A 24,714-nucleotide genomic window follows, 5' to 3' on the forward strand; every position below is an offset into this window, starting at 1 on the left:
TATTTGCAATTTCATCTGCCATAATAAATTGTTTTCAATTCAAATCACTTAATTTGTTTTCAAATACAATTTCTCTCCAGGTGGAATCAACAACCAATGAGATTGCTCCATTATTGATCTCTCTGCAGTCTCTGTGTTGGTCAAATGAGTGATGTCAAGCAGGACATAATGTAGTGGCTGAACTTATTCAGATAGTGTAACTTTAACAAAAACCTAGTTTAGATTAATGTAGAATTCTCAGCTCTGATTGAACAGTTCCAAAGGGTATTAGCGCTACACATCTACCATTTTTGGCCACAGTGGCAAACAAATTCAAATGGCCAACCCATCTGTCAGTCAAAGTAAAAGAAGAAAATTGTTGAAACATTCAGCAGATCTGGCTGCATCTGTAGGAAGAGACTGTCTCAGGTTAGATTCCTCTTGTTGGAATGGGGAGAGGGATTGATATTTCGGTGCTCATTCGATCTATGCTTCTTATCATCCTGTATACATCTGTCAACTCATCTCTCATGCTCCTTCACTCCAAAGGGATAAGCCCTAGCTCACTCATCCTTTCCTTATAAGATGTGCCCCCTAATCCAGGCAGCTTCCTGACAAACCTCCTCTGCACCTTCTCTAAAGCTTCCACGTCTTTACTATTGTGAGACAATCAGATCTGAAATGCCCCTATGATAGGTTGCCAGTGATGCTGACAGAAGTACTGAATTTCTGGGAAACTGCGGAAATCCTAGCGTGCTGGCAGATCAAACGCAGTTCCTCATTTTGCCACCATGCAGCGCTGTTGCACTTCCTGACAACCATAGTGCCAAACATTCCGGATACAATGCAGTTAGTTACAGTGTTTATGCCTAGTGACTACCAAATCTGAATATGGATACATCAGCATTTCAAAAATTAAAGCAAACCCTCAGTACGTATAGTGCAGAGAATAAAGGTTTGGGGGTTGGGGTAGCAGTATTGGTGCAAGCAGGCATTTTCCACTGAAGTCAGATGAGACTAAACTACAGGTCATGGGTACTTGAATAGGCAAGGCGTGGGGAGATTCAGTAATGATTTGAGCAATTGGGACTAGCATAAAGGTTAGTGTGGATATGATGGTTTGAATGCCTGTTTCTGCAGAACTCTGAATACATCCTCAGCAAAGCAATGAGCATCACAGCAAAACAAAAGAGAAACAAACATCCAATTTACAAGTGAAAACTCTGCATATTGAAACCAATTTCCTCATTACAAATGGAATTGAATAAAATTCTATATTGCTCTGGGAATTTATTATTCAGCTTCTCGATGGGACTGCTTGTGCATTTCAATACTGAAAAATGATTCAGAGCTCATAGAATGCAAACACAAGAAAATCTGCAGATGCTGGAAATTCAAGCAACACACACAAAATGCTGGTGAATGCAGCAGGCCAGGCAGCATCTATAGGAAGACATTTTGGGCTGAGACCCTTCTTCAGGACTAACTGAAAGCATAGATAGTAAGAGATTTGAAAGTGGGAGGGGGAGGGGAAGATCCGAAATGATAAAAGAAGACAGGAGGAGGAAGGATGAAGCTAAGAGCTGGAAAGTGGATTGGAAAAGGGGATACAGAGCTGGAGAAAGGGGAGAATCATGGGACAAGAGGCCTAGGGGGAAAGAAAGGGGGAGGGGAGCCCAGGGGAAGATGGAGAGCAGGCAAGGAGTGATTGTGAGAGGGACAGAGAGAGAAAAAAGAAAAATGGGGGGGGGAGAATAATAAATAAGGGATGGGGTAAGAAGGGGAGGAGGAGCATTAACAGAAGTTAGCGAAATTAGTGTTCATGCCATCAGGTTGGAGGTTACCCAGACGGAATATAAGATGTTGTTCCTCCAACCTGAGTGTGGCTTCATCTTTACAGTAGAGGAGGCCGTGGATAGACATATCAGAATGGGAATGGGATGTGGAATTAAAATGTGTGGCCACTGGGAAATCCTGCTTTCTCTGGCGGACAGAGTGTAGGTCCCGTCCCATAATCCTCTCCCTTCTCCAGCCTCGTATCTCCTTTGCCAATTAACTGTCCAGACCTTAGCTCCATCCCTCCCCCTCCTGTCTTCTCCTGTCATTTCCGATCTCCCCCTCCCCCTCTCAAATCTCTTACTATCTCTTCTTTCAGTTAGTCCTGACGAAGGGTCTTGGCCCGAAATGTCGACTGTACTTCTTCCTATAGATGCTGCCTGGCATGCTTCATTCCCCCAGCATTTTGTGTGTGTTGCCAGAGCTCATAGAATCCATCTCTGACCTTTGAATTTTCAAATCTTTGCAAAGCCTAGCATTAACCATGTAAACAACAGGAATTCTGCAGATGCTGGAAATTCAAGCAACACACATCAAAGTTGCTGGTGAATGCAGCAGGCCAGGCAGCATCTGTAGGAAGAGGTGCAGTCGACGTTTCAGGCCGAGACCCTTCGTCAGGAAGTCCTGACGAAGGGTCTCAGCCTGAAACGTCGACTGCACCTCTTCCTACATTAACCATGTATCTAGTTCCAGGATATTAAACAGAATATTTGGAAAGGCAAATTCAGTTTGAGGGAGCTTGTGTGTAAATTTGCTACTGTGTTTTCTGAAGATAAAGATCAAAAGATAAACCTCTCATATGCACATCAAAACATCAAGTGAAATGAATTATTTGCATCAACGACCAACGCAGTCCGAGGGACAACATCCACATTCCTTATAGACAGTGGTGGGTATTGAACACCTATTGCTGGTGCTGTGAAGTGTTGCTCTAACTGCTACTACTGTGCTGCCCCCTATGTTATACAAATACACTTCTAAGGCACTTTGCTGGTTGCTGATCAGCCTGGGACAATCCTGAGGTTGTGATAGATAGAGCCGAATTTGTTTCTTAGTGTCACATGTCCCTAGGTAGAGTGAAAAGCTCGACTTGCATGCATTGAGGTAGACAATGCATTGAGGTAGTACAAGGGAAAGCAACGACAGATGTGACCTCATGTTAGCCACTCTCTTGAGGATTAATTCACTAACTTACTCGCACTTCCTAAACACCAACCACCACCGTGCAGATAAATGACCGCCCGCCTCAGTCCTGTGCTCCGAGTGGCCGGCTCAAAGACACGAACAGCTACCCCATTGAAGGTGGTGTCCACCACAGTGACGTTCATGTCGGATGTCGGCCCGACCATCTCGGCGACGGTGAGCAGCATCATCACTTCCATGTAGTGTTTCAGCCCAATGAACTCGGTCAGCTCAGCCTAGATTTGGACAAGGAAACAGGGATATCCAGGTTAATCCAAACACGGGCATTTACGTAGTGACCACCTGCAGTCCTCCTCCAATCCTACTTTCTTGTCTGTCACCCATTCCATTCACCCCACCATTAGCAGATGCATCTTCAGTTGCAGGGGCACCAGGACTCAATATTGGGAATGAAAGGGTTAATGTATGAAGAACAAGAATGAAAGAGTTAATGTCTGAGGAAGGTTTGATAGCTCTGGGGCTGTACTCACCGGAGTTTAGGAGATGAGGGGAGATCTCATTGAAACTACTGAATCTTTAAAGGACTATATAGAGTGGACAATCCGAGGACATTTCCTGTGGGGGGAGAGTCTAGGACCAGAGGGCACAGCCTCAGAATACAAGAACATTCACTTAAAACAGAAATGTACAAGAATTTCGTTAGCCAGATGTTGGCGGATACGTGGAATTTACTGCCAAGTCATTGGGAATATTTAAAGCAGAGGGTAATAGGTTCTGATTATTCAGGACATCAAATGGTACAGGGAGAAGGCAGGATAATGGGGTTGAGGGGGAAAATAAATCAGCCATGATTGAATGGCAGAGCAGACTTGATGGGTTGAATAGTTTAATTCTGTCCTATGGAATAGGCTCCTTACCTGACAAGGTTAGCTAGGTTAGGTTTGTCTCTACTGGAGGTTAAAAGAGAAATGGGTCGGGACTGAAATACAACACTGCGGCAAGACAGATGTAGAAAAGCTGTTTCCACTTGTGGGAGGATCTAATGTGAGCAGCTGCTGTTTAAAATAAGGGACAGTTCATTGGACTGGATGAGTTTATTATACCCACATGTACCGCGATACAATGGAAAGCGTTTGTTTTGTCAGGCATCGGAACAGATGATGCCATACATAATTACATTGAGGTCATAAAACAAAACAGAATGCAAAGTCAATACCAAAGTAAATGTTATCAAAGTACATATATGTCACCATATACAACCCAGTTTCATTTTCTTCCAGGTTTTTACTGGAAAATAAAGTACAATAGGATTTATGAAACACTATACATCAAGACTGACAACCAATGTGCAAAAGAAAGCAAGTAATACTGACAGTATGAGCTGTAGACTCCTTGAAAGTGAGTCCATACATTGTGGAAACAGTTCTGTGTTGCAGTGAATGAAGTTATCCATGCTGGTTCAGAGGCCCAATGGTTGTTGGGTAATAACTGTAACTGTACCTAGTGGTGTGAGACCAAAGGCTTCTGTACCTCCTACCTGATCGTGGGAACAAGAAGAGAGCACGGCCTGGATGGTGGGGACCCGCGATGATGGATATATCTATCACTTTCTGTAGACTTCTCCATTCTTGTACATTGGTACTTCTTCACCAGGCTGTGATTCAACCAGTTGGGCCACACTGCACTGTGCATCTATCAACCTTATCAAAGTCTCAGATAACATGCCAAATCTATGCAAACACAATTCAGATCACACGATGTTGCAATCAGGAACAATAAACAATCTGCCAGAGGAACTCAGCAGGTCAAACAGCATCTCTGGAAGGAAAGGAACTGTCCAGGTTTTCGCTAAAAAGCACTGCAGCAGGAGTGAGTAGAGAGGGGAGACGGCCAGTGCTCAAAGTGAATCATGGGCTGAAGACTTGTAGAAGCTCGTACTGCTTCACCAGTCATCTTCTCAGAAACACCACAAGTAGCCCTAGGGCAGCACTGTGACAGATTGTGCAGAGCCACTGTCTCAAGGGTGCAGTGATCCAAGTTCAAGTCTGACCTCGAGTGCTGTCTGTATGAGATTGCATGGAATTCCCATGTCTTCATAGGTCTCTACTGGGTGCTCCAGTTTCCATAAAACCATTAAGACATGGCAGCAGAATTAGACCATATGGCACATTGAGTCTGTTCATCGCTGATTTAATATCCTTCTCAACACCATTCCCCTATCTTCTTCCTGTAACCTTTGACGTCCCCCCTCATTCTTCTAAACTCCAATGAGTACAAGCCCAGAGCCATCAAACACTCCTCATACATTAACCCTATGTTTTCTGGGATCACTTTCATGAAACTCCTCTGATCCCTCTTCAATGTCAGCACATCATTTCTTATATAAGGGGCACACAACTCCTCATAGTACTCCAAGTTCATTCTGATCAATGCCTTATAAAGTCTCAGCATTACATCCTTGCTTATATATTCTAACATTGCATTTGCTTTCCTTACCAATGACTCAACCTGCGAGTTAACCTTTAGGGAATCCTGCACAAGGACCACCAAGACCCTTTGCACCTCTGGATTTTTGAATTTTCTCCCCATTTAGAAAATAGTCTTCAGCTTTATCCCAACTATCAAAGTGCATGACCATGCACTTTCCTACACTATATTCCATCTGCCACTTATTTGCCATTCTCCTAATCCAAGTCCCTTTGCAGACTCCATGCTTCAACACTGCCTGCCCCACCTATCACCTATGCATCTTCATGTCATCCGTACACTTGGCCATGAATCCATTAACTCCGCCATCCAAATCATCGACATATAGTGTGAAAAAGAAACGGTCCAAACACTGACCCCTGTGAAACACTGCTAGTCACCAGCAGCCAACCAGAAAAGGCCCCCTTTATTCCCACTCCTTATCTTTTGCCAGTTAGCCAATTTTCTATCCCTGCTAATCTCCTCCCACATTCCATTAAACCAATGGGCTCCTAACCCTTTTTATGCCATGAACCCTTACCATTGACAGAGGGGTCCATGGAGCCTAGGCTGGGAAACCCTGCATTAAACCCTTGGTTTTGTAGATTAGTTTGCCTGCTGTAAGTTGCCTTGCGTGTGTAGGAGGGTGTAGAATCTGAGGGGAAGTAAATGGGAACAGGAGAATAAAATGTAGGATTAGTGGAGAACTGGATGCTTGATGGCCAGGATGGCACAGCAGCATAATAGCTAGTGTAATATAATATACTTCAGTGTTCATTTTCTGCCACTGTCTACTCAGAGTTTGTACATTCTCCCTTGACAGCATGGGTTTCCTCTGGGTGCTCCAGTTTCCTTCCACATTCCAAAGGTGTACAGTTAGTGTAAGGGTCAGTAGGTTGAGGACGTATCATTGGCATTGGAAGCATGGCGACACCTGGTGCCATCTCAGGGCACTGCAACAATGGTGAGAAGTGGTTTCAAGTCAAGAGCAACAGCTTAGATTAACAGTTTTGAGTTGTGGAGAAATAACCTTATCACATAAATGTCAGGGAACCTTCAGAATGAGGTACAAATTATTTAATGTGTTTAAAAATAAAATGATTTGATGTTTCCATGTATATGCGACAATTAAAGCTAATCTTTAAACAGAATTAGGCCATTAAGCCCAACGAGTTTGCTCTGCAATTCATACCCAGTGACTTGGCCTCCACAGCCATTAGTGACAATGAATTCCACAGTTTCACCACACTCTAGTTAAATAAATTCCTCATATAGGGTGGGGGGGGGGAGGAGGAGAGGAAGTACAAGGTAGTATACTCTCTCGGTTTCACCCATGACCTACTACCTTATACTTCTTCCTGTCCTCCCCCGCCCCCCCACCGACCCCACGTTCTTACTCTGACTTCTAATCTCAATTTTTCCCCAAAGTTGACAAAGGGTCTCAGCCTGAAATGTTGACTGTTTACTCTTTTCCATAGATGTTATCTGGTGTCCATGTCCTTCCAGCATTCTGGATACACTTTATTCTGCATTGTTATTGTCGGAGTAAAATTTATTATCGAAGTATGTCGATGTTACCATATACTACTCCTTCAGATTTATTTTCTTGCAGGCATTTACAGGAAAAATAGAATTTCTGAAAAACTATATATAAACAAAGACAAACAACCAATGCGGAAATGAAGACAAGTTGTGCAAACGAAAGCAACACACACAAAATGCTGGAGAAACTCAGCAACCCAGGCAGTGTCGATGGAAAAGAGTGAGCAGTCGACATTTTGGGATGAGACTCTTCGTCAGAACCGAGAAGGGAGAAGATGCCTGAATAAAAAGATGGTGAGGCGGAGTGGTGGGAAAGAGGCGAGCTGGAAGGTACTAAGTGAAGCCAGATGAGTGGAAAAAGTTAAGGACTTGAGAGGAAAGAATCTGACAGGAGAGGATAGTGGACAGTGGGAGAAAGAGGGGACCCCTGGGCCATTAATAGGCAGGTGAGAAGTGAAAGGTCAGAGTGGGGAATAGAGGACAAGGGAGTGAATTTTGTTCACCAGAAGGAGAAATCAATGTTCATGCCATCAGGTTGGAGCGTACCCAGACGGAATAGAAGGGGTTTCTCCTCCACCCTGAGGCCTCATCTTGGCCATGGACAGAACGGGAATAGGAATCAGAATGAAAAATGTTTGGCCACCAGGAAGTCCCGCTTGTGGTGGATGGTGCAGAGGTGCTTGACGAACTGCTGCCCCAAAATGCAAACAATAGATTATACTAATCATGAGTTGTAATGAATCCTTGAAAGTGGGCCTGCAGGTTGCAGAATCAATAGTCAGAGTTTCAGTGAGTGAAGTTCTCCACACTAGTTCAGGAGCCTGATGATTGTCGGTTAGTAATTCTTGAGCCAGGTGATGCGGGACCCAAGGCTCTGTGCCTTCCGCCTGATGTTAGTACTGAGAAGAGTGCATGGCCTGGATGGTTGGGGTCTTTGAGGATGGATGCAGCACTCCATGTAAAGGTGCCCCATGGTGGGAAGAGCTTTCTCCATCACTTTGTAGACTTCTCTTTTCCTGGGCATTGGTGCTTCCATACCAGCCATGGTGCAACCAATTAAGATACTCTCCAGTGTACATACATACATGCTTTGTAAATGTTTATTTGCCCTCTTCTTTTCTCAAACTAATTGCTATTTTACAATGTCTATTTACACTATGTTGCAGTCAGATTTCAGATCAAAATTCAAAGTAACTTTATTATCGGAGTATGTATATGTTATTGTCTGCTACCCTGAGGTTCATTTTCTTGCAGGCATTCACAGTAGAACAAAGAAATACAACAGATCAATGAAAAACTTCACTCAAAGGAAGACTGACAAACAACTAATGTGCAAATGAAGATAATCTGCGCAAGTACAAAAAATTAATAAAACCTAATAATTAATAATAATATAGAGAACATGAGTTATAGAGTCCTTGAGTGAGATTCTAGGTTTTGGAATCATTTCAATGTCGACTTGGGTGAAGTTATTCCATGTTGGTTCAGGAACCTAATTGTTGAAGATTAAAACAGAGCCTAGTCTCAAAAGTCTGGGCATGTGGCCAAGTGGTTAAGGCATTGGACTAGCTACCTGAAGGTCACGAGTTTGAGTCCCAGCCGAGGGAACGTGTTGTGTCCTTGAGCAAGGAACTTAATCACACATTGCTCTGCGACGACACTGGTGCCAAGCTGTATCGGCCTTTGCCCTTCCCTTGGACAACATCGGTGTCGTGGAGAGAGGAGACTTGCAGCATGGGCAACTGCTGGTCTTCCATACAACCTTGCCCAGGCCTGTGCCCTGGTGAGTGAAGACTTTCCAGGCGCAGATCCATGGTCTCGCAAGACTAACGGATGCCTTTACTTAGTCTCAAAACATGCAATTTTCTTTGAGACATTACAAATTCTTGCTGCCTGGTTTGCTGGCATTTCATAACCAGTCTCTACACTGAGCACTCTCAGTGCATTTCATGCAAACAAGTAATAAGATATCTTGGACCACAAGCTTGGCAGGAGAGCACATCTGCACTGTGCACAGTGTCATTCCTTGGAACCGGCCCACAGTCCCAAATACTCAGGGTGTAATGGATAAGGCAATGGCCTCCTAAGCCAGGGTTCATGGGTTCAAGTTCCATCTGGGTTGATGAAGTACTTTGCTTTAGGGAGAGTCTAGCCACTGGGGAAATGCCCCTCTCATGGCGGAGAGCTGTCGTCGTCCCACTGCCCAAGAAGGGAGACCTCCGCCTGCTAAAGAACAGGTGTACGGTGTCCCTCTTGTGAACGGACTACAAGTTCTTCGCCTGGGCAATGGCCAACTATCTTGGTTCAGTAATGAGATAGGTGATCGATCCTGACCAATCTTACACAGTCCTGTGCCACTCCATCCAGGACAATGTCCACCTAGTATGGGACCTGATTCACCTGCAACAGGAGACTGGGTCTCAGGCAGCATTTCTTTCTCTTGACCAGGAGAAGGCATTTGACCGGGTAGACCACAGTTTCCTGGTGGGCACTATGCAGGCTTTTGGGCTCGGACAACATTTTATGGCCCCGAGTTCGGCTCCTATACTCTGCCACAGAGTGCCTTGTTAAGATCAATGGGTCACTGACAGCACTCATTCCCTTCAGAAGAGGAATATGTCAGGGGTGCCCTATGTCCGGCCAATTGTATGCAATCTGTGTCGAGCCATTCCTGAGCCTTGTTTGGCGTAGGCTGACGGGTCTGGTCCTGTGCGAACCAGACATGGAGGTTGTCCTCTCGGCCTACGCCTATGACGTACTCATCGTGACAGACCCCAGTGACCTGCGGAGGATATGCGAGTGCCAAGAAGCTTTCTCAACGGCGTCCTCCGCTAGGATCAACAGGGCAAAATGTCCCGGACTCTTTGTGGGTCAGTTGCAGGCGGACTCCCTAACGGAGGAGATGAGAGCTTTTGAATGGAGCACCAGGCATCTCCTCTATCTGGGAGTCTACCAGTGTCCTTCTGGGGAGACCCGGCTGGCGAACTGGCAGGACCTGGAGAAGAAAGTCATGGCCCGGCTGGGGCGCTGGTCATGCCTTCTCAGGGTGCTTTCCTATCGAGGCAGGGTGGTTTGTCATAATCCAGCAGGTGGCCTCCATGTTGTGGTACCGGATGGTCACCTTGGCCCCTCCTGCCCCCTTTGTAGTGAGAATGCAGAAGAAGTTAGTGGACTTCTTCTGGGGTAACAGGAAACACTGGATCTCTGCAGCGGTCTTTAGTCTCCCAGTGGGATAGGGCGGACAGTCACTGGAGTGCGTATGTATGCGATTGGCGGCTTTCCGTCTCAGGACTCTGCAGAGATTCCTGAATGCCAAGAACCCCCCAGGTGGCACGTGTTGGCAACATTCTTTCTCCGGAGGGGCTGCTGTCTTCATGATGAGATGTGGCTGCCACCAGCGGGCGTCAGCCGTGCTGCTTTGTGGAGTCTGCCAGATTCTATCAGGACCTACTGAGAGTCTGGAACATGGTTGCCTCAGGCCGGGAATCCCCTCCTCTGGCAGAGGGTGGAGTCCTGGCCGACCCTTGCCCTACCCCAATGGATGTCGGTGTGGCTCAGGTGTGTGGACCGACTCAGGCTGAGCTGCTTGTCAGGCCCGGGCCTCGCAATCTTATCCGAGAGCAGAGTCCACACAACTTGAGCTGTCTCTCCTCGACACCAACAATCCCATTCAGGGATGCAAGTAGGAGGTATCTGTATGGGCTGCTGCACACCCTCCACTTCCCAGCCCTTGTCCACCATCCCGACACGCCTTGGCGGTTGGTCTTTCCACCTGGAGGTAAAGGAGGTCCTATTTATATACAGTAAGAGGGATGAGGATGTCCTCGTCAACTTGCTCCTGGGACTGGCAAAATCAGCCATCTGTGGGTCTTGGAAACGGGCGGCAGGAGGATCTGCCCGGGCAGACTGCCTAACAATGTTTAGGGGGTATGTTCGTGCCCGAGGAAATATTGAGAAGGAACACACGCTGTCCATGATGACCATAGAGGCATTCCGGGACCGTTTGGCTCTGCGGGGGGTATTTGTCATCACTGACAGAGATGGAAGCATATTAGTTTAATGTGTATTGTCTATTTGTAGTGAAGTAATTGTTAGTCACTGGTTTGTGTATGTGTGTCATTGTATGTATTTTAATTGGGAAAAGGCAAATTATGAGGCTATAAGGCTAGAACTTGCGGGTGTGAATTGGGATGATGTTTTTGCAGGGAAATGTACTATGGACATGTGGTCGATGTTTATAGATCTCTTGCAGGATGTTAGGGATAAATTTGTCCTGGTGAGGAAGATAAAGAATGGTAGGGTGAAGGAACCATGGGTGACAAGTGAGGTGGAAAATCTAGTCAGGAGAAAGAAGGCAGCATACATGAGGTTTAGGAAGCAAGGATCAGCTGGGTCTATTGAGGAATATAGGGAAGCAAGAAAGGAGCTTAAGAAGGGGCTGAGAAGAGCAAGAAGGGGGCATGAGAAGGCCTTGGCGAGTAGGGTAAAGAAAAACCCCAAGGCATTCTTCAATTATGTGAAGAAAAAAAGGATGACAGGAGTGAAGGTAGGACCGATTAGAGATAAAGGTGGGAAGATGTGCCTGGAGGCTGTGGAAGTGAGCGAGGTCCTCAATGAATACTTCTCTTCGGTATTCACCAATGAGAGGGAACTTGATGATGGTGAGGACGATATGAGTGAGGTTGATGTTCTGGAGCATGCTGATATTAGGGGAGAGGAGGTGTTGGAGTTGTTAAAATACATTAGGACAGATAAGTCCCCGGGGCCTTACGGAATATTCCCCAGGCTGCTCCACGAGGCGAGAGAAGAGATTGCTGAGCCTCTGGCTAGGATCTTTATGTCCTCGTTGTCCACGGGAATGGTACCGGAGGATTGGAGGGAGGCGAATGTTGTTCCCTTGTTCAAAAAAGGTAGTAGGGACAGTCCGGGTAATTATAGACCAGTGAGCCTTATATCTGTGGTGGGAAAGCTGTTGGAAAAGATTCTTAGAGATAGGATCTATAGGCATTTAGAGAATCATGGTCTGATCAGGGACAGTCAGCATGTCTTTGTGAAGGGCAGATTGTGTCTAACAAGCCTGATAGAGTTCTTTGAGGAGGTGACCAGGCATATAGATGAGGGTAGTGCAGTGGATGTGATCTATATGGATTTTAGTAAGGCATTTGATAAGGTTCCACACCGTAGGCTTATTCAGAAAGTTAGAAGGCATGGGATCCAGGGAAGTTTGGCCAGGTGGATTCAGAATTGGCTTGCCTGCAGAAGGCAGAGGGTGGTGGTGGAGGGAGTACATTCAGATTGGAGGATTGTGACTAGTGGTGTCCCACAAGGATCTGTTCTGGGACCTCTACTTTTCGTGATTTTTATTAACGACCTGGATGTGGGGGTAGAAGGGTGGGTTGGCAAGTTTGCATACGACACAAAAGTTGGTGGTGTTGTAGATAGTGTAGAGGATTGTCAAAGATTGCAGAGAGATATTGATAGGATGCAGAAGTGGGCTGAGAAGTGGCAGATGGAATTCAACCCGGAGAAGTGTGAGGTGGTACACTTTGGAAGGACAAACTCCAAGGCAGAGTACAAAGTAAATGGCAGGATACTTGGTAGTGTGGAGGAGCAGAGGGATCTCGGGGTACATGTCCACAGATCCCTGAAAGTTGCCTCACAGGTGGATAGGGTAGTTAAGAAAGCTTATGGGGTGTTAGCTTTCATAAGTCGAGGGATAGAGTTTAAGAGTCGCGATGTAATGATGAAGCTCTATAAAACTCTGGTTAAGCCGCACTTGGAGTATTGTGTCCAGTTCTGGTCACCTCACTATAGGAAGGATGTGGAAGCATTGGAAAGGGTACAGAGGAGATTTACCAGGATACTGCCTGGTTTAGAAAGTATGCATTATGATCAGAGATTAAGGGAGCTAGGGCTTTACTCTTTGGAGAGAAGGAGGATGAGAGGAGACATGATAGAGGTGTACAAGATAATAAGTGGAATAGATAGAGTGGATAGCCAGTGCCGCTTCCCCAGGGCACCACTGCTCAATACAAGAGGACAAGGCTTTAAGGTAAGGGGTGGGAAGTTCAAGGGGGATATTAGAGGAAGGTTTTTTTTTACTTTGAGAGTGATTGGTGCGTGGAATGCACTGCCTGAGTCCGCGGTGGAGGCAGATACACTAGTGAAGTTTAAGAGACTACTAGACAGGTATATGGAGGAATCTAAGGTGGGGGCTTATATGGGAGGCAGGGTTTGAGGGTTGACACAATATTGTGGGCCGAAGGGCCTGTACTGTGCTGTATTATTCTATATTCTGTTATATATATATTCTATATTCTCTGTTATATATATATATAGCACTGAATTTGTAATAAAGATATCTTGTATATAAAAAGGAACCTCAAACTGCCATGCATTTTGCCAGTTACTTGAAGACGGAACACCAGTGCAATGTGAACAAGCTGCAAATAAAGATAGTTTCTTGAGGGAGACTTTTCACCTTCATTGCAAACAAGGCAATCCGCTGACTGACTTAGCAGCTACTGAATCTATCATTTTGCAGAAGGATTGTACTTAATCCAAAGAATTGACTTTGGCACTGCACATCACTTTTTAAGACTCAGTCCAAGGTTGGCCTGAAATTAATGGTCTAACTGCCCTTTTGCGAAAAAAAATCTGAAGTTCAAATTTTCCCTCTACTCTGCACTGATTACTAATCATTTAACTGCATTAAGATTCTCAGTTTCTAAACTATACATTTTAAAACCTCTTTCAAGATTCATCTGTTGTTGACAACTTACTTACAGCCCTTTATGCTGCTGGCATTTAGGGCAGCAATGAAGGTCCTCCATCTCTGTCTATCACACACAGATTTAGAAGGATTTTTCATTGCTGTTTCCGTAACAATTCTGTCTTTCCATTTAGGGTTGTTAGCCCTGAGATGAACCACAATCCTGGAGGATCTGTGGACCATTCTTAGGCATCTACTCTTTGACCTGTTTGCATGGGTGACCCTGCTAACAACCAAAGTATGAAGCCCCAACTCCAGCCATATAGCTCTCAGAGTCACTGAGGCACGCTCGGCTCCAAACCCTAGGACAAGGTGTGGTCCTGTTGGAGGAGTTGTTGACAACATCAGTATTTAATGCCCTTGAACTGATCGTCTTACTGGGGGCTCAAGTTAAGACCCAACTACATTATAAATGGATCTGGAGTCACTGAATGAAGAGTACATTTCCCTTTCCAGAGGGCTTTAGCATCAGTCAAGGTTGTGTAGTCACCAACACTGGCACCTAAATTGTAGACCTGCCCAAGAGATGTGTAGAGGCTAGTGGAGGCAGAGGCCAAGGTGAAGACAAAAGCATAGCAGAGACAAGTGAAGTTTAAAGTGAGAAAAGTCTTGATGTCTTATCGATTTAAGCACTGGGTCAAATTGGAAAGGTCAGTTATGGGCCGAGTCACGGCAGCAGGATCCAGACCCAGGAGCTGGCCGAGAGTGAGGGCGATTGAAGCACCGGGCCATATTGACGAGGTCAAGGTGCTGGGACCAGAGGTGAGGAACAGGCCAGTTCAGCAAGCTGCTCTGTGGCATTTACTCATCTCTGCGCTAAACTGAGGTTGTAGCCTACTCCAGCTGCAGTGATGCCTGGCTCCGTGCCTTTCGTAAAACTTCAGTGCTGAAGGCTATTTGCTTACTTTTATCGTTTGACTTTTTTTCCATTCTGCCCATTGGTAATATATGTTTTTTTAATGGGTTTCTTGTTTTGTAGCTCTCTGTAAGGAGATGAATCTCAAGGTTGTATAATGTATACATACTTTGATAATAAGTGCACATTGGACTTTGACTATTGGAATTTGTAGCAAGTTGTGAACATCTATTGTGAAAACCAGCTTCTCCTCAACTGACAGTGTTTACACTTCCCACAGCCTCGGGAAAGCAGTCAACATAATTAAGGACCACCTCCTACCCCAGACATTCAAGTCAAAGTCCAAGTAAATTTACTAGCAAAGTGCATGCTGTATATCAAAGTACGTCTTCTCTCTACTGCTGTCTCCCATCAGGCAGAAGACACAAAAGCTTACAATATGTACCATCAGGCTGAAGGGAAATTCTAAACCTACTGCTATAAGATTCATTATTGCACCTTTGATTGATAAATATTGATTTGATCTCATTCTACCTCAATATGGTACTTACTGTACCTGCACTGCACGTTCTCAGCAACTCTGACAGTACATTCCATAATTGTTTTTCCTTTTGTACTTCCTCAATGTACTTTTGTTTTGGAATGATCTATCAGGATAGTATGCAAACAAAAGATCATGGTAAGGAAGGTAAATGTAATGTTAGCATTCATTTCAAGAGGACTAGAATACAAAAAGCAAGGATATAATGTGGAACGTTTATAAAGCACTTCATTCATCCTTTCTGAGATGGGGGCCCAAAACTGCTGACAATACTCCAAGTGTGGCCATTAGTGTCTTACAGAGCTTCAGCATTATCTCCTTGCTTTTATATACTATTCCCCTTGAAATAAATGCCAACATTGCATTTGCCTACTTTACCACAGACTCAACCTGTAAATTAACCTTCTGGGAGTCTTGCACGAGGACTCCCAAGACCCCCTGAACTAGCTTGTTTACTTCTGGGTAGTATTGGATTTGTCACATCTAGTGATTAATCCAATGACAGTACTACCTCCATCCTCCATCGTAACACAACAAATGCTGGAGGAACTCAATAGGTCCTGAAACATCGACTGTTTATCCTCTCCATGGGTGTTGCCTGGCCTGGTGAGCTCTACCAGCATTTTGTGTGTGTTACTAAATTTCCAGCATCTGCAGAATCTCTTACGTTTTTGCTTTGTATTTTCCATCATGTTGATAACAAAACCGTAAGACAAGACAAAAAAATTTGCCATTCAGTCCATTGTCTGGTCTGTCATTCAATCATGGCTGATTTATTATCCCTCAACTTTTTTCTCCTGCCTTTTTCCCCCATCTTCATTGGCACCCTTACTACTTAAGTAGCCATCACCCCTTGCTTTAAATCACCCAATGGTTTGCTCTCCACAGCTGTCTGGAACAATGAATTCCAGAGTCACGTTGTGTGACACTACAAACGTGATAGTTTCAAACAAAGAACAGAAAATCTGTAGATGCAGGAAATCCAAGCAACAGACACAAAATGCTGGAGGAACTCAACAGGGCAGGCATGAACATCAATTTATCAAATTTCCAGTAATTGCTCCACCCCCCCCCCCACCACCATTCCCATTTCTCTCTCCTCATCTCCTTACTTGTCTATCACATCCCTCTGGTGCCCCTCCCCTTTGTCTTTCTTCCATGGTCTACCCGCTCCTATCAGATTCCCAGCTCTCTCCCCCAATCACCCTCTCCCAGTTTCACCTATCACCTTCCACCTTGTAATTCTTCCTTCCCTCTCCCCCATCTTCTTGCTCCTACTTCTCTTTTTTTTTTAAAAAACAGTCCTGATGAAGGGTCTCAGCCTGAAACATCAACTGTTTACTCTTTTCCATAGATGCTGCCTGGTCTGCTGAACTCCTCCAGCATTTTGTGTGTGTTGCTTAGCTTCAGACAAAGCTGGCCTGCTCAAGAATGGGCGAACAGGAATCTTTAACGACCATCACCAGAACAAGTGTAACCCACTGCAATCTATAACCCCATGGGCTTGACATGTCCTTTGCAATGTCCAACGGTAGGATGGAAGACCGTTGCTTCAGATTTACTGTGCTTCTAGCCAATCTGTTCAGTATAGTTAAAACACTGGCATCTACCCAGCCATGTGGAAAATTGCCAAGGTATCTTTCAATACACAAATACAAGGACAAATCCAACCTGATTAGCAACCATTCACTCTCAAACATCAGCAAATAATGGAAACAAGAGAAAATTTGCTGATGCTGGAAATTTGAGCGACATATGATTGTGTGGCTAGGCATAGCACAAATACCATCTATAAATTTGCTGATAATACAACCATTTTTGGTAGAATCTCAGATGGTGACGAGAGGGCGTACAGGAGTGAGATATGCCAACTAGTGGAATGGGGTCGCAGCAACGTCAGTAAAACAAAAGAGCTGAATGTGGACTTCATGGAGGGTAAGACGAAGGAACACATACCAATCCTCACAGAGGGATCAGAAGTGGAGAGAGTGAGCAGTTTCAAGTCCCTGGGTGTCAAGATCTTTGAGGACCTAACCTGGTCCCAACATATTGATGTAGTTATAAAGAAGGCAAGACACCGGCTATACTTCATTAGGAACTTGGAGATTTGAAATGTCAACAAATGCACTCAAAATCTTCTATAGATGTACCGTGGAGAGCATTCTGACAGACTGCACCACTGTCCGGTATGGGGGGGGGGGGGGGTGGTTACTGCACAGGACCTAATGAAGCTGCAGAGGGTTGTGAATCTAGTCGGCTCCATCTTGGGTACTGTCCTACAAAGTACCTAGGACATCTTCAAGGAGTGGTGTCTCAGAAAGGTAGCGTCCATTATTAAGGACCCCCAGCACCCAGGGCATGCCCTTTTCTCATTGTTACCATCAGGTAGGAGATACAGAAGCCTGAAGGCACACACTCAGCGATTCAAGAACAGCGTCTTCCCCTCCGCCATCCAATTCCTAAATGGACATTGGACCCATGAACACTACCTCAATTTAAAAAAAAATACATATTATTTCTGCTTTTTGCACGATTTTTAATCTACTGAATATACATATGTTGTAATTGGTTGATTTATTTATTATTATTACCTTTTTTTGTTCCTCTTCTATATTATGTATTGCATTGAACTACTGCTGCTAAGTTAACAAATTTCATGACACATGCCGGTGGTTATAAATCCGAATTTAATTCTGACACACACATTACTGGGGGAACTCAGCAAGCCAGGCAACATCCATAGAAAAAAGCAGTCGACGTTTCAAACCGAAACCCTTTGGCAGCAAATGATGGAAGCTAGCCATGAATGCATCATTCTTAATCATCTGCTTCTGACCACATTAGAGCATTGGTTCACATATGGACCAGAGATCAGAATTCCAAACGGGAGATAGAAATGACTTCCTTTGACATCAAAGAAGCATTAATTGAATGTGGTCCCAATGCCAGATCAGAAACAGAATTAGATTTATTATCGCAAACACGAGGAAATCTGCAGATGCTGGAATTTCAAGCAACAGACAAAAATTACTGGTGAACACAGCAGGCCAGGCAGCATCTCTAGGAAGAGGTACAGTTGACGTTTCAGGCCGAGACCCTTCGTCAGGACTAACTGAAAGAAGAGGTAGTATCCTCGTGTTTGCGATAATAAATCTGATTCTGTTTCTGATCTGGCACTGGGACCACGTTCAATTAATGTTTCTTTGATGTCAAAGGCAGTCATTTCTATCTCCCCTTTGGAATTCTGCTCTCTGGTCCATATGTGTATCTGTTACTATCTCTTCTTTCAGTTTGTCCTGACGAAGGGTCTCGGCCTGAAACGTCAACTATACCTCTTCCTAGAGATGCTGCCTGGCCTGCTGCATTCATCAGTAATTTTTATGCGTGTTGCCTCAGATTTATTATTACTGACATATACAACATAGAACAGTAAAGTTCCTTTGGCAAACAGCAATGAGCTGAACACTTAAATCTATTCCAAGATCAATCTATCCCCTCCCTCCTAACCCTCTATTTTTCTATCATCCATGTACCTATCCAAGAGTTTCTTAAACGCCCCGAATGTATCTGCCTCTACCTCCACCCCCTGACAGGGCAATCCGTGTGCTCACCACTCTGATTAAAGAACCTACTTCTAACGCACATCATAAAAAGTCTCGTTTTGCAGCATCAGTACAGTGCAATACATAAAAATCACTATTAATTATAATAACATATACAGTGGTTATTTGGACTATTGGTTATTGGACAGCTGTTTAAGAATAAAAACTAATCAAGAAAATATTTGGGATTCCCTTTGTTTATTTGATACACTATGCCACTTAATTGGAACAGGAGACTTGAACAGGTTCTAACTAGCAACTCAGCCCGAAACATGACTGTTTACTCTTTTCCATAGATGCTGCAAGACAATTTACAATGACAAATTAACCGACCCACCAGTATGTCTTTGGACTGTAGGAGGAAACCTGAGCATGCGGAGGAAACTCATGCAATCGTGGGGGGTGGGGGTGAGATGTACCAACTCCTTACAGGCAGTGGTGGGAATTGAGTCCGGGTCATTTGTACTGTAAATTGTTGTGCTACCGGTCCTCCCTAAGAGAGGGGAAGAAGTCTTCTGCACTCTTGGTCTTTCATTCATCCTGCTGTAGTTACTATTCTATAGATTTGCTGGGTATGCACACACATTTTGTACTTTGTAGCAGCGGATTAACCAGTCACTTCCATCGCTGCAGTTTGTAGAACCTTCCTGTGCACATGTCATATACTGGATATGACTACACTACAGTATATAATGAAGAGGAAAGGCTTTGCATTCCTGTAACTACTTCAGGTCTTTCTAAAAAGCAACACACACAAGATGCTGGAGGAACTCAGCACGTCAGGCAGCATCTATGGAAATGAATAAACAGTTGACGTTTATCAGGTCATTCTAAAGCACTCAGCAGCCAATAACTACTCATTCATCTGTGCTGTTGAAAAGATTTTGTTTTAATAAGTAGTTGGAAGGGAAAATCAATTGCATGGTTACTGGGAGAAGCCACCATTTAAAATAGTAAACCGATTAACACAGGTATTTAAGGATGTGAGAAGTCTTTTGCCAAGGCAAACAACAAAAAAAAATGAAATCTACCTTCAGCCCACATGGTCTGCACGATGCCAAAGCCAGCTAAGTCTCTGCTGTTCACATATGATACATATCCCTCCATTACATGTGTTTTCAGCCTCTTAAGCACAATTGATAGAGGTATACAAGATGATAGATCGAGTGGACAGCCAGAACCCATTTTCCGAGAGCAGAAATGACTAATAAGAGACAACATCATGTTAAGGTGATTAGGAGAAAGTATGGGGTGGGGGGGGTGATATCAGAGGTAACACATATGGTAGGTATATAAAACACACAGCCAGGGATTGGAGGGATGGTATTAGACGCAGATACATTAGAGCTATTCAAGAGACTTGTAGATATGCACATGGATGTAAGAAAATGGTAGACTATGCAGTAAGGAAGTGTTAGGTTGACCTTAGAGAATGTTTAAAGGTCAGTACAATATTGTGGGCCAAAGGGCCTGTACTGCTGTACGTTTTATGCATTTCTGGAAGCAATTCAGAAGGCACAGAATATATTATAAACAGCAATGTTACAATAGTTATGGGGACCTCAATATGCAGGTAGATTGGGAAAATCAGGTTAGTACTGGATTGCAGGAGGGGGTAATTTCTAGAGTCCCTACAAGGTAGCTTTTTAGAGCACCTCGTGGTGAGCCCACTAGGGGATCATCTGTTCTGGACTGGGTGTTGGGCAATGAACCAGAATTGATTAGAGAGCTTAAGGTCAAAGAACCCTTAGGGGCGTGAGATTATAAATAATCGAATTCACCCAGAAATTTGAGAAGGGGGAAGTCAAAATCAGACATATCTGTATTACAGTGGAGTAAAGGGAATTACAGAGGCATGAGAGAGGAGCTGGCCAGAATTGATAGGATAAGAACACGGGCAGAGATGACGGCAGAGCAGCAATGGCTGGAATTTGTGGAAGCAATTGAAAAGGCACAGGATATATACTTTGTACATCCCAAAGACGGAGAAGAATTCTAAAGGAAAGATGACACAATCATGGCTAACAAGTCAAAGTCAACATAAAAGCTAAAGTGAGGGCATGTAATAGAGAAAATATTAATGGAAGATAGAGGATTGGGAAGCTTTTAAAAACCAATAGAAGACAACTAAAAATAAAGATCGAATACAAAAGTAAGCTAGCCAATAGTATTGAAGAGGATGCTGGAAGTTTTTTCAGATCCATAAAGTGTAAAAGAGTTGAAATTCAATATTGGACCACTGGAAAATGATGCTGGAGAGGTAGTAATGGGAGACAACAAAATGGTAGACGAACTGAATAAGTATTTTGCATCAGACTTCACTGTGGAAGACACTAGTAGTATGGTGGAAGTTCCAGGTGCTAGGGGGCATGAAATGTGTGAAGCTGTCACAACGAGACAGAAGGTTCTTGAGAAACTGAAAGGTTTGAAGGCAGGTAAGGCACCTGGACAAGATTTTGTACACCCCACAGCTCTGAAAGAGATGACTAAAGAGATTGTGGAGGCATTAGCAATGATCTTTCAAGAATCACTAGATTCTGGAATGGTTCTAGAAGACTGGAAAATTGTCACTCCACTCTTCAAGGAGGGAGAGAGGCAGAAGAAAGAAAACTGCATGCCAGTTAGGATTGGGAAGATGTTGGAGTCAATTATAAAGGATGCAGTTTTGGGGTTCCTGGAGGCACATGATAAAATAGGCCATAGTTAGCATAGTTTCCTGAAGGGAAAATCTTGCCTGACAGATCTGTTGGAATCCTTTGAAGCAAGAAGCAAGATAGACAAAGGAGGATCAGTTGATGTTGTGTTCTTGGATTTTTAGAAGGCCTTTGACAAGGTGCCACACAAGGCTGCTTAACAAGCTATGAGCCCATGATATTACAGGAAATATTCTAGCATGGATAAAGCAGTGGCTGATTGGCCGAAAGCAAAGACTAGGAATAAAGGTAGCCTTTTCAGGTTGGCGGCCGGTGACTAGTAGTATTCCACAGGGGTCAGTGTTGGGCCTGAATTTTTTTTACGTTATATGTCCAAGATGTGGATGATAGAATCGATGGCTTGTTGCAAAGTTTGCAGACGATATAAAGACTATTAGAGAAGCAGGTAGTTTTGATGAAGTAGTGAGGCTACAGAAGAATTTGGATAGATAAGGAGAATGGGCAAAGAAATGGCAGATGGAATACCATGTGGGAAGTGTATGGTCATGCACTTTGGCAGAAGAAATGAAGGGGTTGACTATTTTCTAAATGGAGAGAAAATACAAAAAATTGAGATGCAAAGGAACTTGGGATTCCTTGTGCAGGATTCCCTAAAGGTTATTTTACAGGTTGAGTCTTTGATGAGGAAGGCAAATGTGATGTTAACATTCATTTCAAGAGGACTTGAATATAAAAGCAAGGATATAACGTAGAAACTTTATAAAGCGATGATTGGGCCTCATTTGGAGTATTGCAAACAGGTTTGTGACGTTTATCTTAGAAAGGATGTGTGGAAACTGGAGCGGGTTCAAAGGAGGTTCATGAAAAAGATTCCAGGATTGAATGGCTTGCCATATGAAGAGTGTTTGAAGGCTCTGGGCCTGCATTCACTAGAATTTATAAAAATGAGGGGTGACCTCATTGAAATCTATCGAATGGTGAAAGGCTTTGATAGGGTTGATGTGGAGATGATGGTTCCTATGGTGAGAGAGTCTAAGACCAGAGGACACAGCCTTAGAATTGAGGGGCATCCTTTTAGAGAGGAGATGAGGAAGAATTTCTTTAGCCAGAGAGCAGTGAATCTGTGGAACTCTTTGCCACAGGCAGCTGCGGAGGCCAAGTCTTTATCTATATTTAACATGGAAGTTGATAGGTTCTTGTTTGGTCAGGGCTTGAAGGGATATAGAGAGAAAGCAGGCGACTGAGGCTGAGAGGAATATTGGATCAGCCATGATGAAATGGCGGAGCGAACTCGATGGGCCACATGGCCTGATTCTGCTCCTATATCTTATGATCAAAAAGCCCAGGCTCAACTATGTTGAGCTCAATGCAGACTGGTCACTCTTGCGATGCTGCTGATGCCAAACCATATTGGTCTTTGCTGTTCCTTTCGATTCTTCATGTGCATGGAGAGGTGGAGTCTACTGCATGGGCAACAGCTTACTCTCCATATCATACTGCCCAGGCTTGCACATCGTGTAGACAGCAAGGACGCAACACCCATGGTCGACCACAGCCAATGGAGGCCATCATATGCATGGAGGCATGAGGGTTAGGGTTTTGCAAACCTTGCATACAGATCATTTCCTTCACATCAATACGTTGAGATAATACAAGGAAAAGGCAATACAGAATAAATAGTTACATTCACAGAAAAAGTGCAGTGCAGGCAGTTAATAAAGCTATGACAAGGTAGATCGTACAATAAGAAGGAATCATGACCCCATAAGTGATCTGTTTAGTAGTTTTATAACAGCAGGATAGAAGCTGTTCTTGAGACTGGTGGTACATGCTTTCAGTCTTTTGTACCTTCTGTCTGACGGGAGAGAGAGAGAGAGAATGTCTGGGTGGGACCACTCACACTTCTGCCCTTTAAAAGGATTCTGACTCTACCCTAAATATGCCTCATAATTTTGTAATTTTGATAACTTCTAACCTTGGAATCATAAGAGCTACAGCACTGGAGAAGAGTCTCTTTCATCCCATTATGTATCTTTTAGCTTTCTGAGCATGCAATACAATTTTCATTTCTTATCTTCAGGCAGTAGTCCTCCGTTTTATCCTTTATCCTTTTACGAATGTACAGTTGACTCTGCTTCCTCTAGTCTTCAGTAAGTGCTTTAGAGTCATAGATACCATGGCACAGAAACAGGCCCTTTGGCCCATCTAGTCCATGCCAAACTATTACTTTGTCTTTGTCATTCACCTGCCCTCGGACCATAGACCTCCAAACCCCTCCCATCCATGTACCTACCAAAATTTCTCTTGCAGGTTAAAAATCAAACTCACATCCACCACATCCTTCTGCACTCTCATCTCTGTAAGTGAAGTTGGCCCCCTTCACATTCTATTTAAACATTACATCTTCAACCTATGACCTCTAGTCTTAGACTCATCCAACTTCAGTGCATGCATTCACCTCATCTATATCCGTCATGATATTTTATACCACTATTAAATCACCCCTCATTCTCTAATGCTTCAGGGAATACAGTCCTAATCCTATTCAATCTTCCCCTATAAATCAGGTCTTCAATTCCCGACAACATCCTCCTAAATTTTCAGTGCACTCTTTCAATCTTGTTGATATATTTTCTGGACCAGAACCGTACACAATGTGCTTTTATAAATACTCTACGTGAAAAACATTTTCTTTCCACTTCTGGTTCCTTTCATGGTGAAACACATTGTTCTGCTTGTGGTTCACATCTGCCTGTTAATATAGAGTAATTCAAATAGTTCAAAGTAAATTTATTATTAAAGTACATATTAGTCACAATGTAATACCATAAGATGAATTTTCTTGCACCATTCACAGTAGAACAAAGAAATACAATGAATCAATGAAAAACAAAGACTGACAAAAAAAATAATAAATAGAACTGAGAACATGAGTTGTAGAGTCCTTGAGAGTGAGTCCATAGGTTGTGGAATCAGTTCAGTGTTGAGGTGAGTGATGTGGTCCCATCAGGACCCTGATGTTTGAGGAGTAATAACTGTTCCTGAACCTGGTGGCGAGGAACCTGAGGCTCCTGTACCCCTTCAGCGAGAAGAGAGCATGGCCCAGATACTGAGGCTGTTTGATGATGGATATGGCTTTGTGGCAGTGTTCCTTATAGATATGCCCGTTGGTGAGGAGAAACAATGTAAACTTGTTCCTCAATTTGACTTACTTGTTTAACAGCAGAAATTTCAGGAAATGCGTATTGTGGGGGATATGGAGAGCAGAGATGTGGGAAGTGAGAGGGGACAAAGGGATGGATAGGAAAAGGTAGTTGCTATTA

General features: G+C 43.9%; 1 protein-coding gene across 4 annotated transcripts in view; it reads right to left on the bottom strand.

Annotated features, from left to right (window-relative positions):
• LOC134344730 (arylacetamide deacetylase-like) overlaps positions 1–24,714 on the bottom strand; it is a 58,325-nt gene that overhangs the window by 17,721 nt on the left and 15,890 nt on the right. For 3 of the 4 annotated variants that reach the window (XM_063044811.1, XM_063044810.1, XM_063044809.1), the window contains exon 2: positions 3,011–3,233. The exons of the other annotated variant lie outside the window; for it this stretch is intronic. In XM_063044811.1, the coding sequence (XP_062900881.1) occupies positions 3,011–3,197 (187 nt within the window). In that variant the 5' untranslated portion in view covers positions 3,198–3,233. The remainder of the gene's footprint in view (positions 1–3,010; positions 3,234–24,714) is intronic. 4 annotated transcript variants of the gene reach the window in all.

The sequence above is a fragment of the Mobula hypostoma genome, chromosome 4 (genome assembly GCF_963921235.1).
Source record: "Mobula hypostoma chromosome 4, sMobHyp1.1, whole genome shotgun sequence".
In the NCBI taxonomy this organism is placed as follows: Eukaryota; Metazoa; Chordata; class Chondrichthyes; order Myliobatiformes; family Myliobatidae; genus Mobula; species Mobula hypostoma.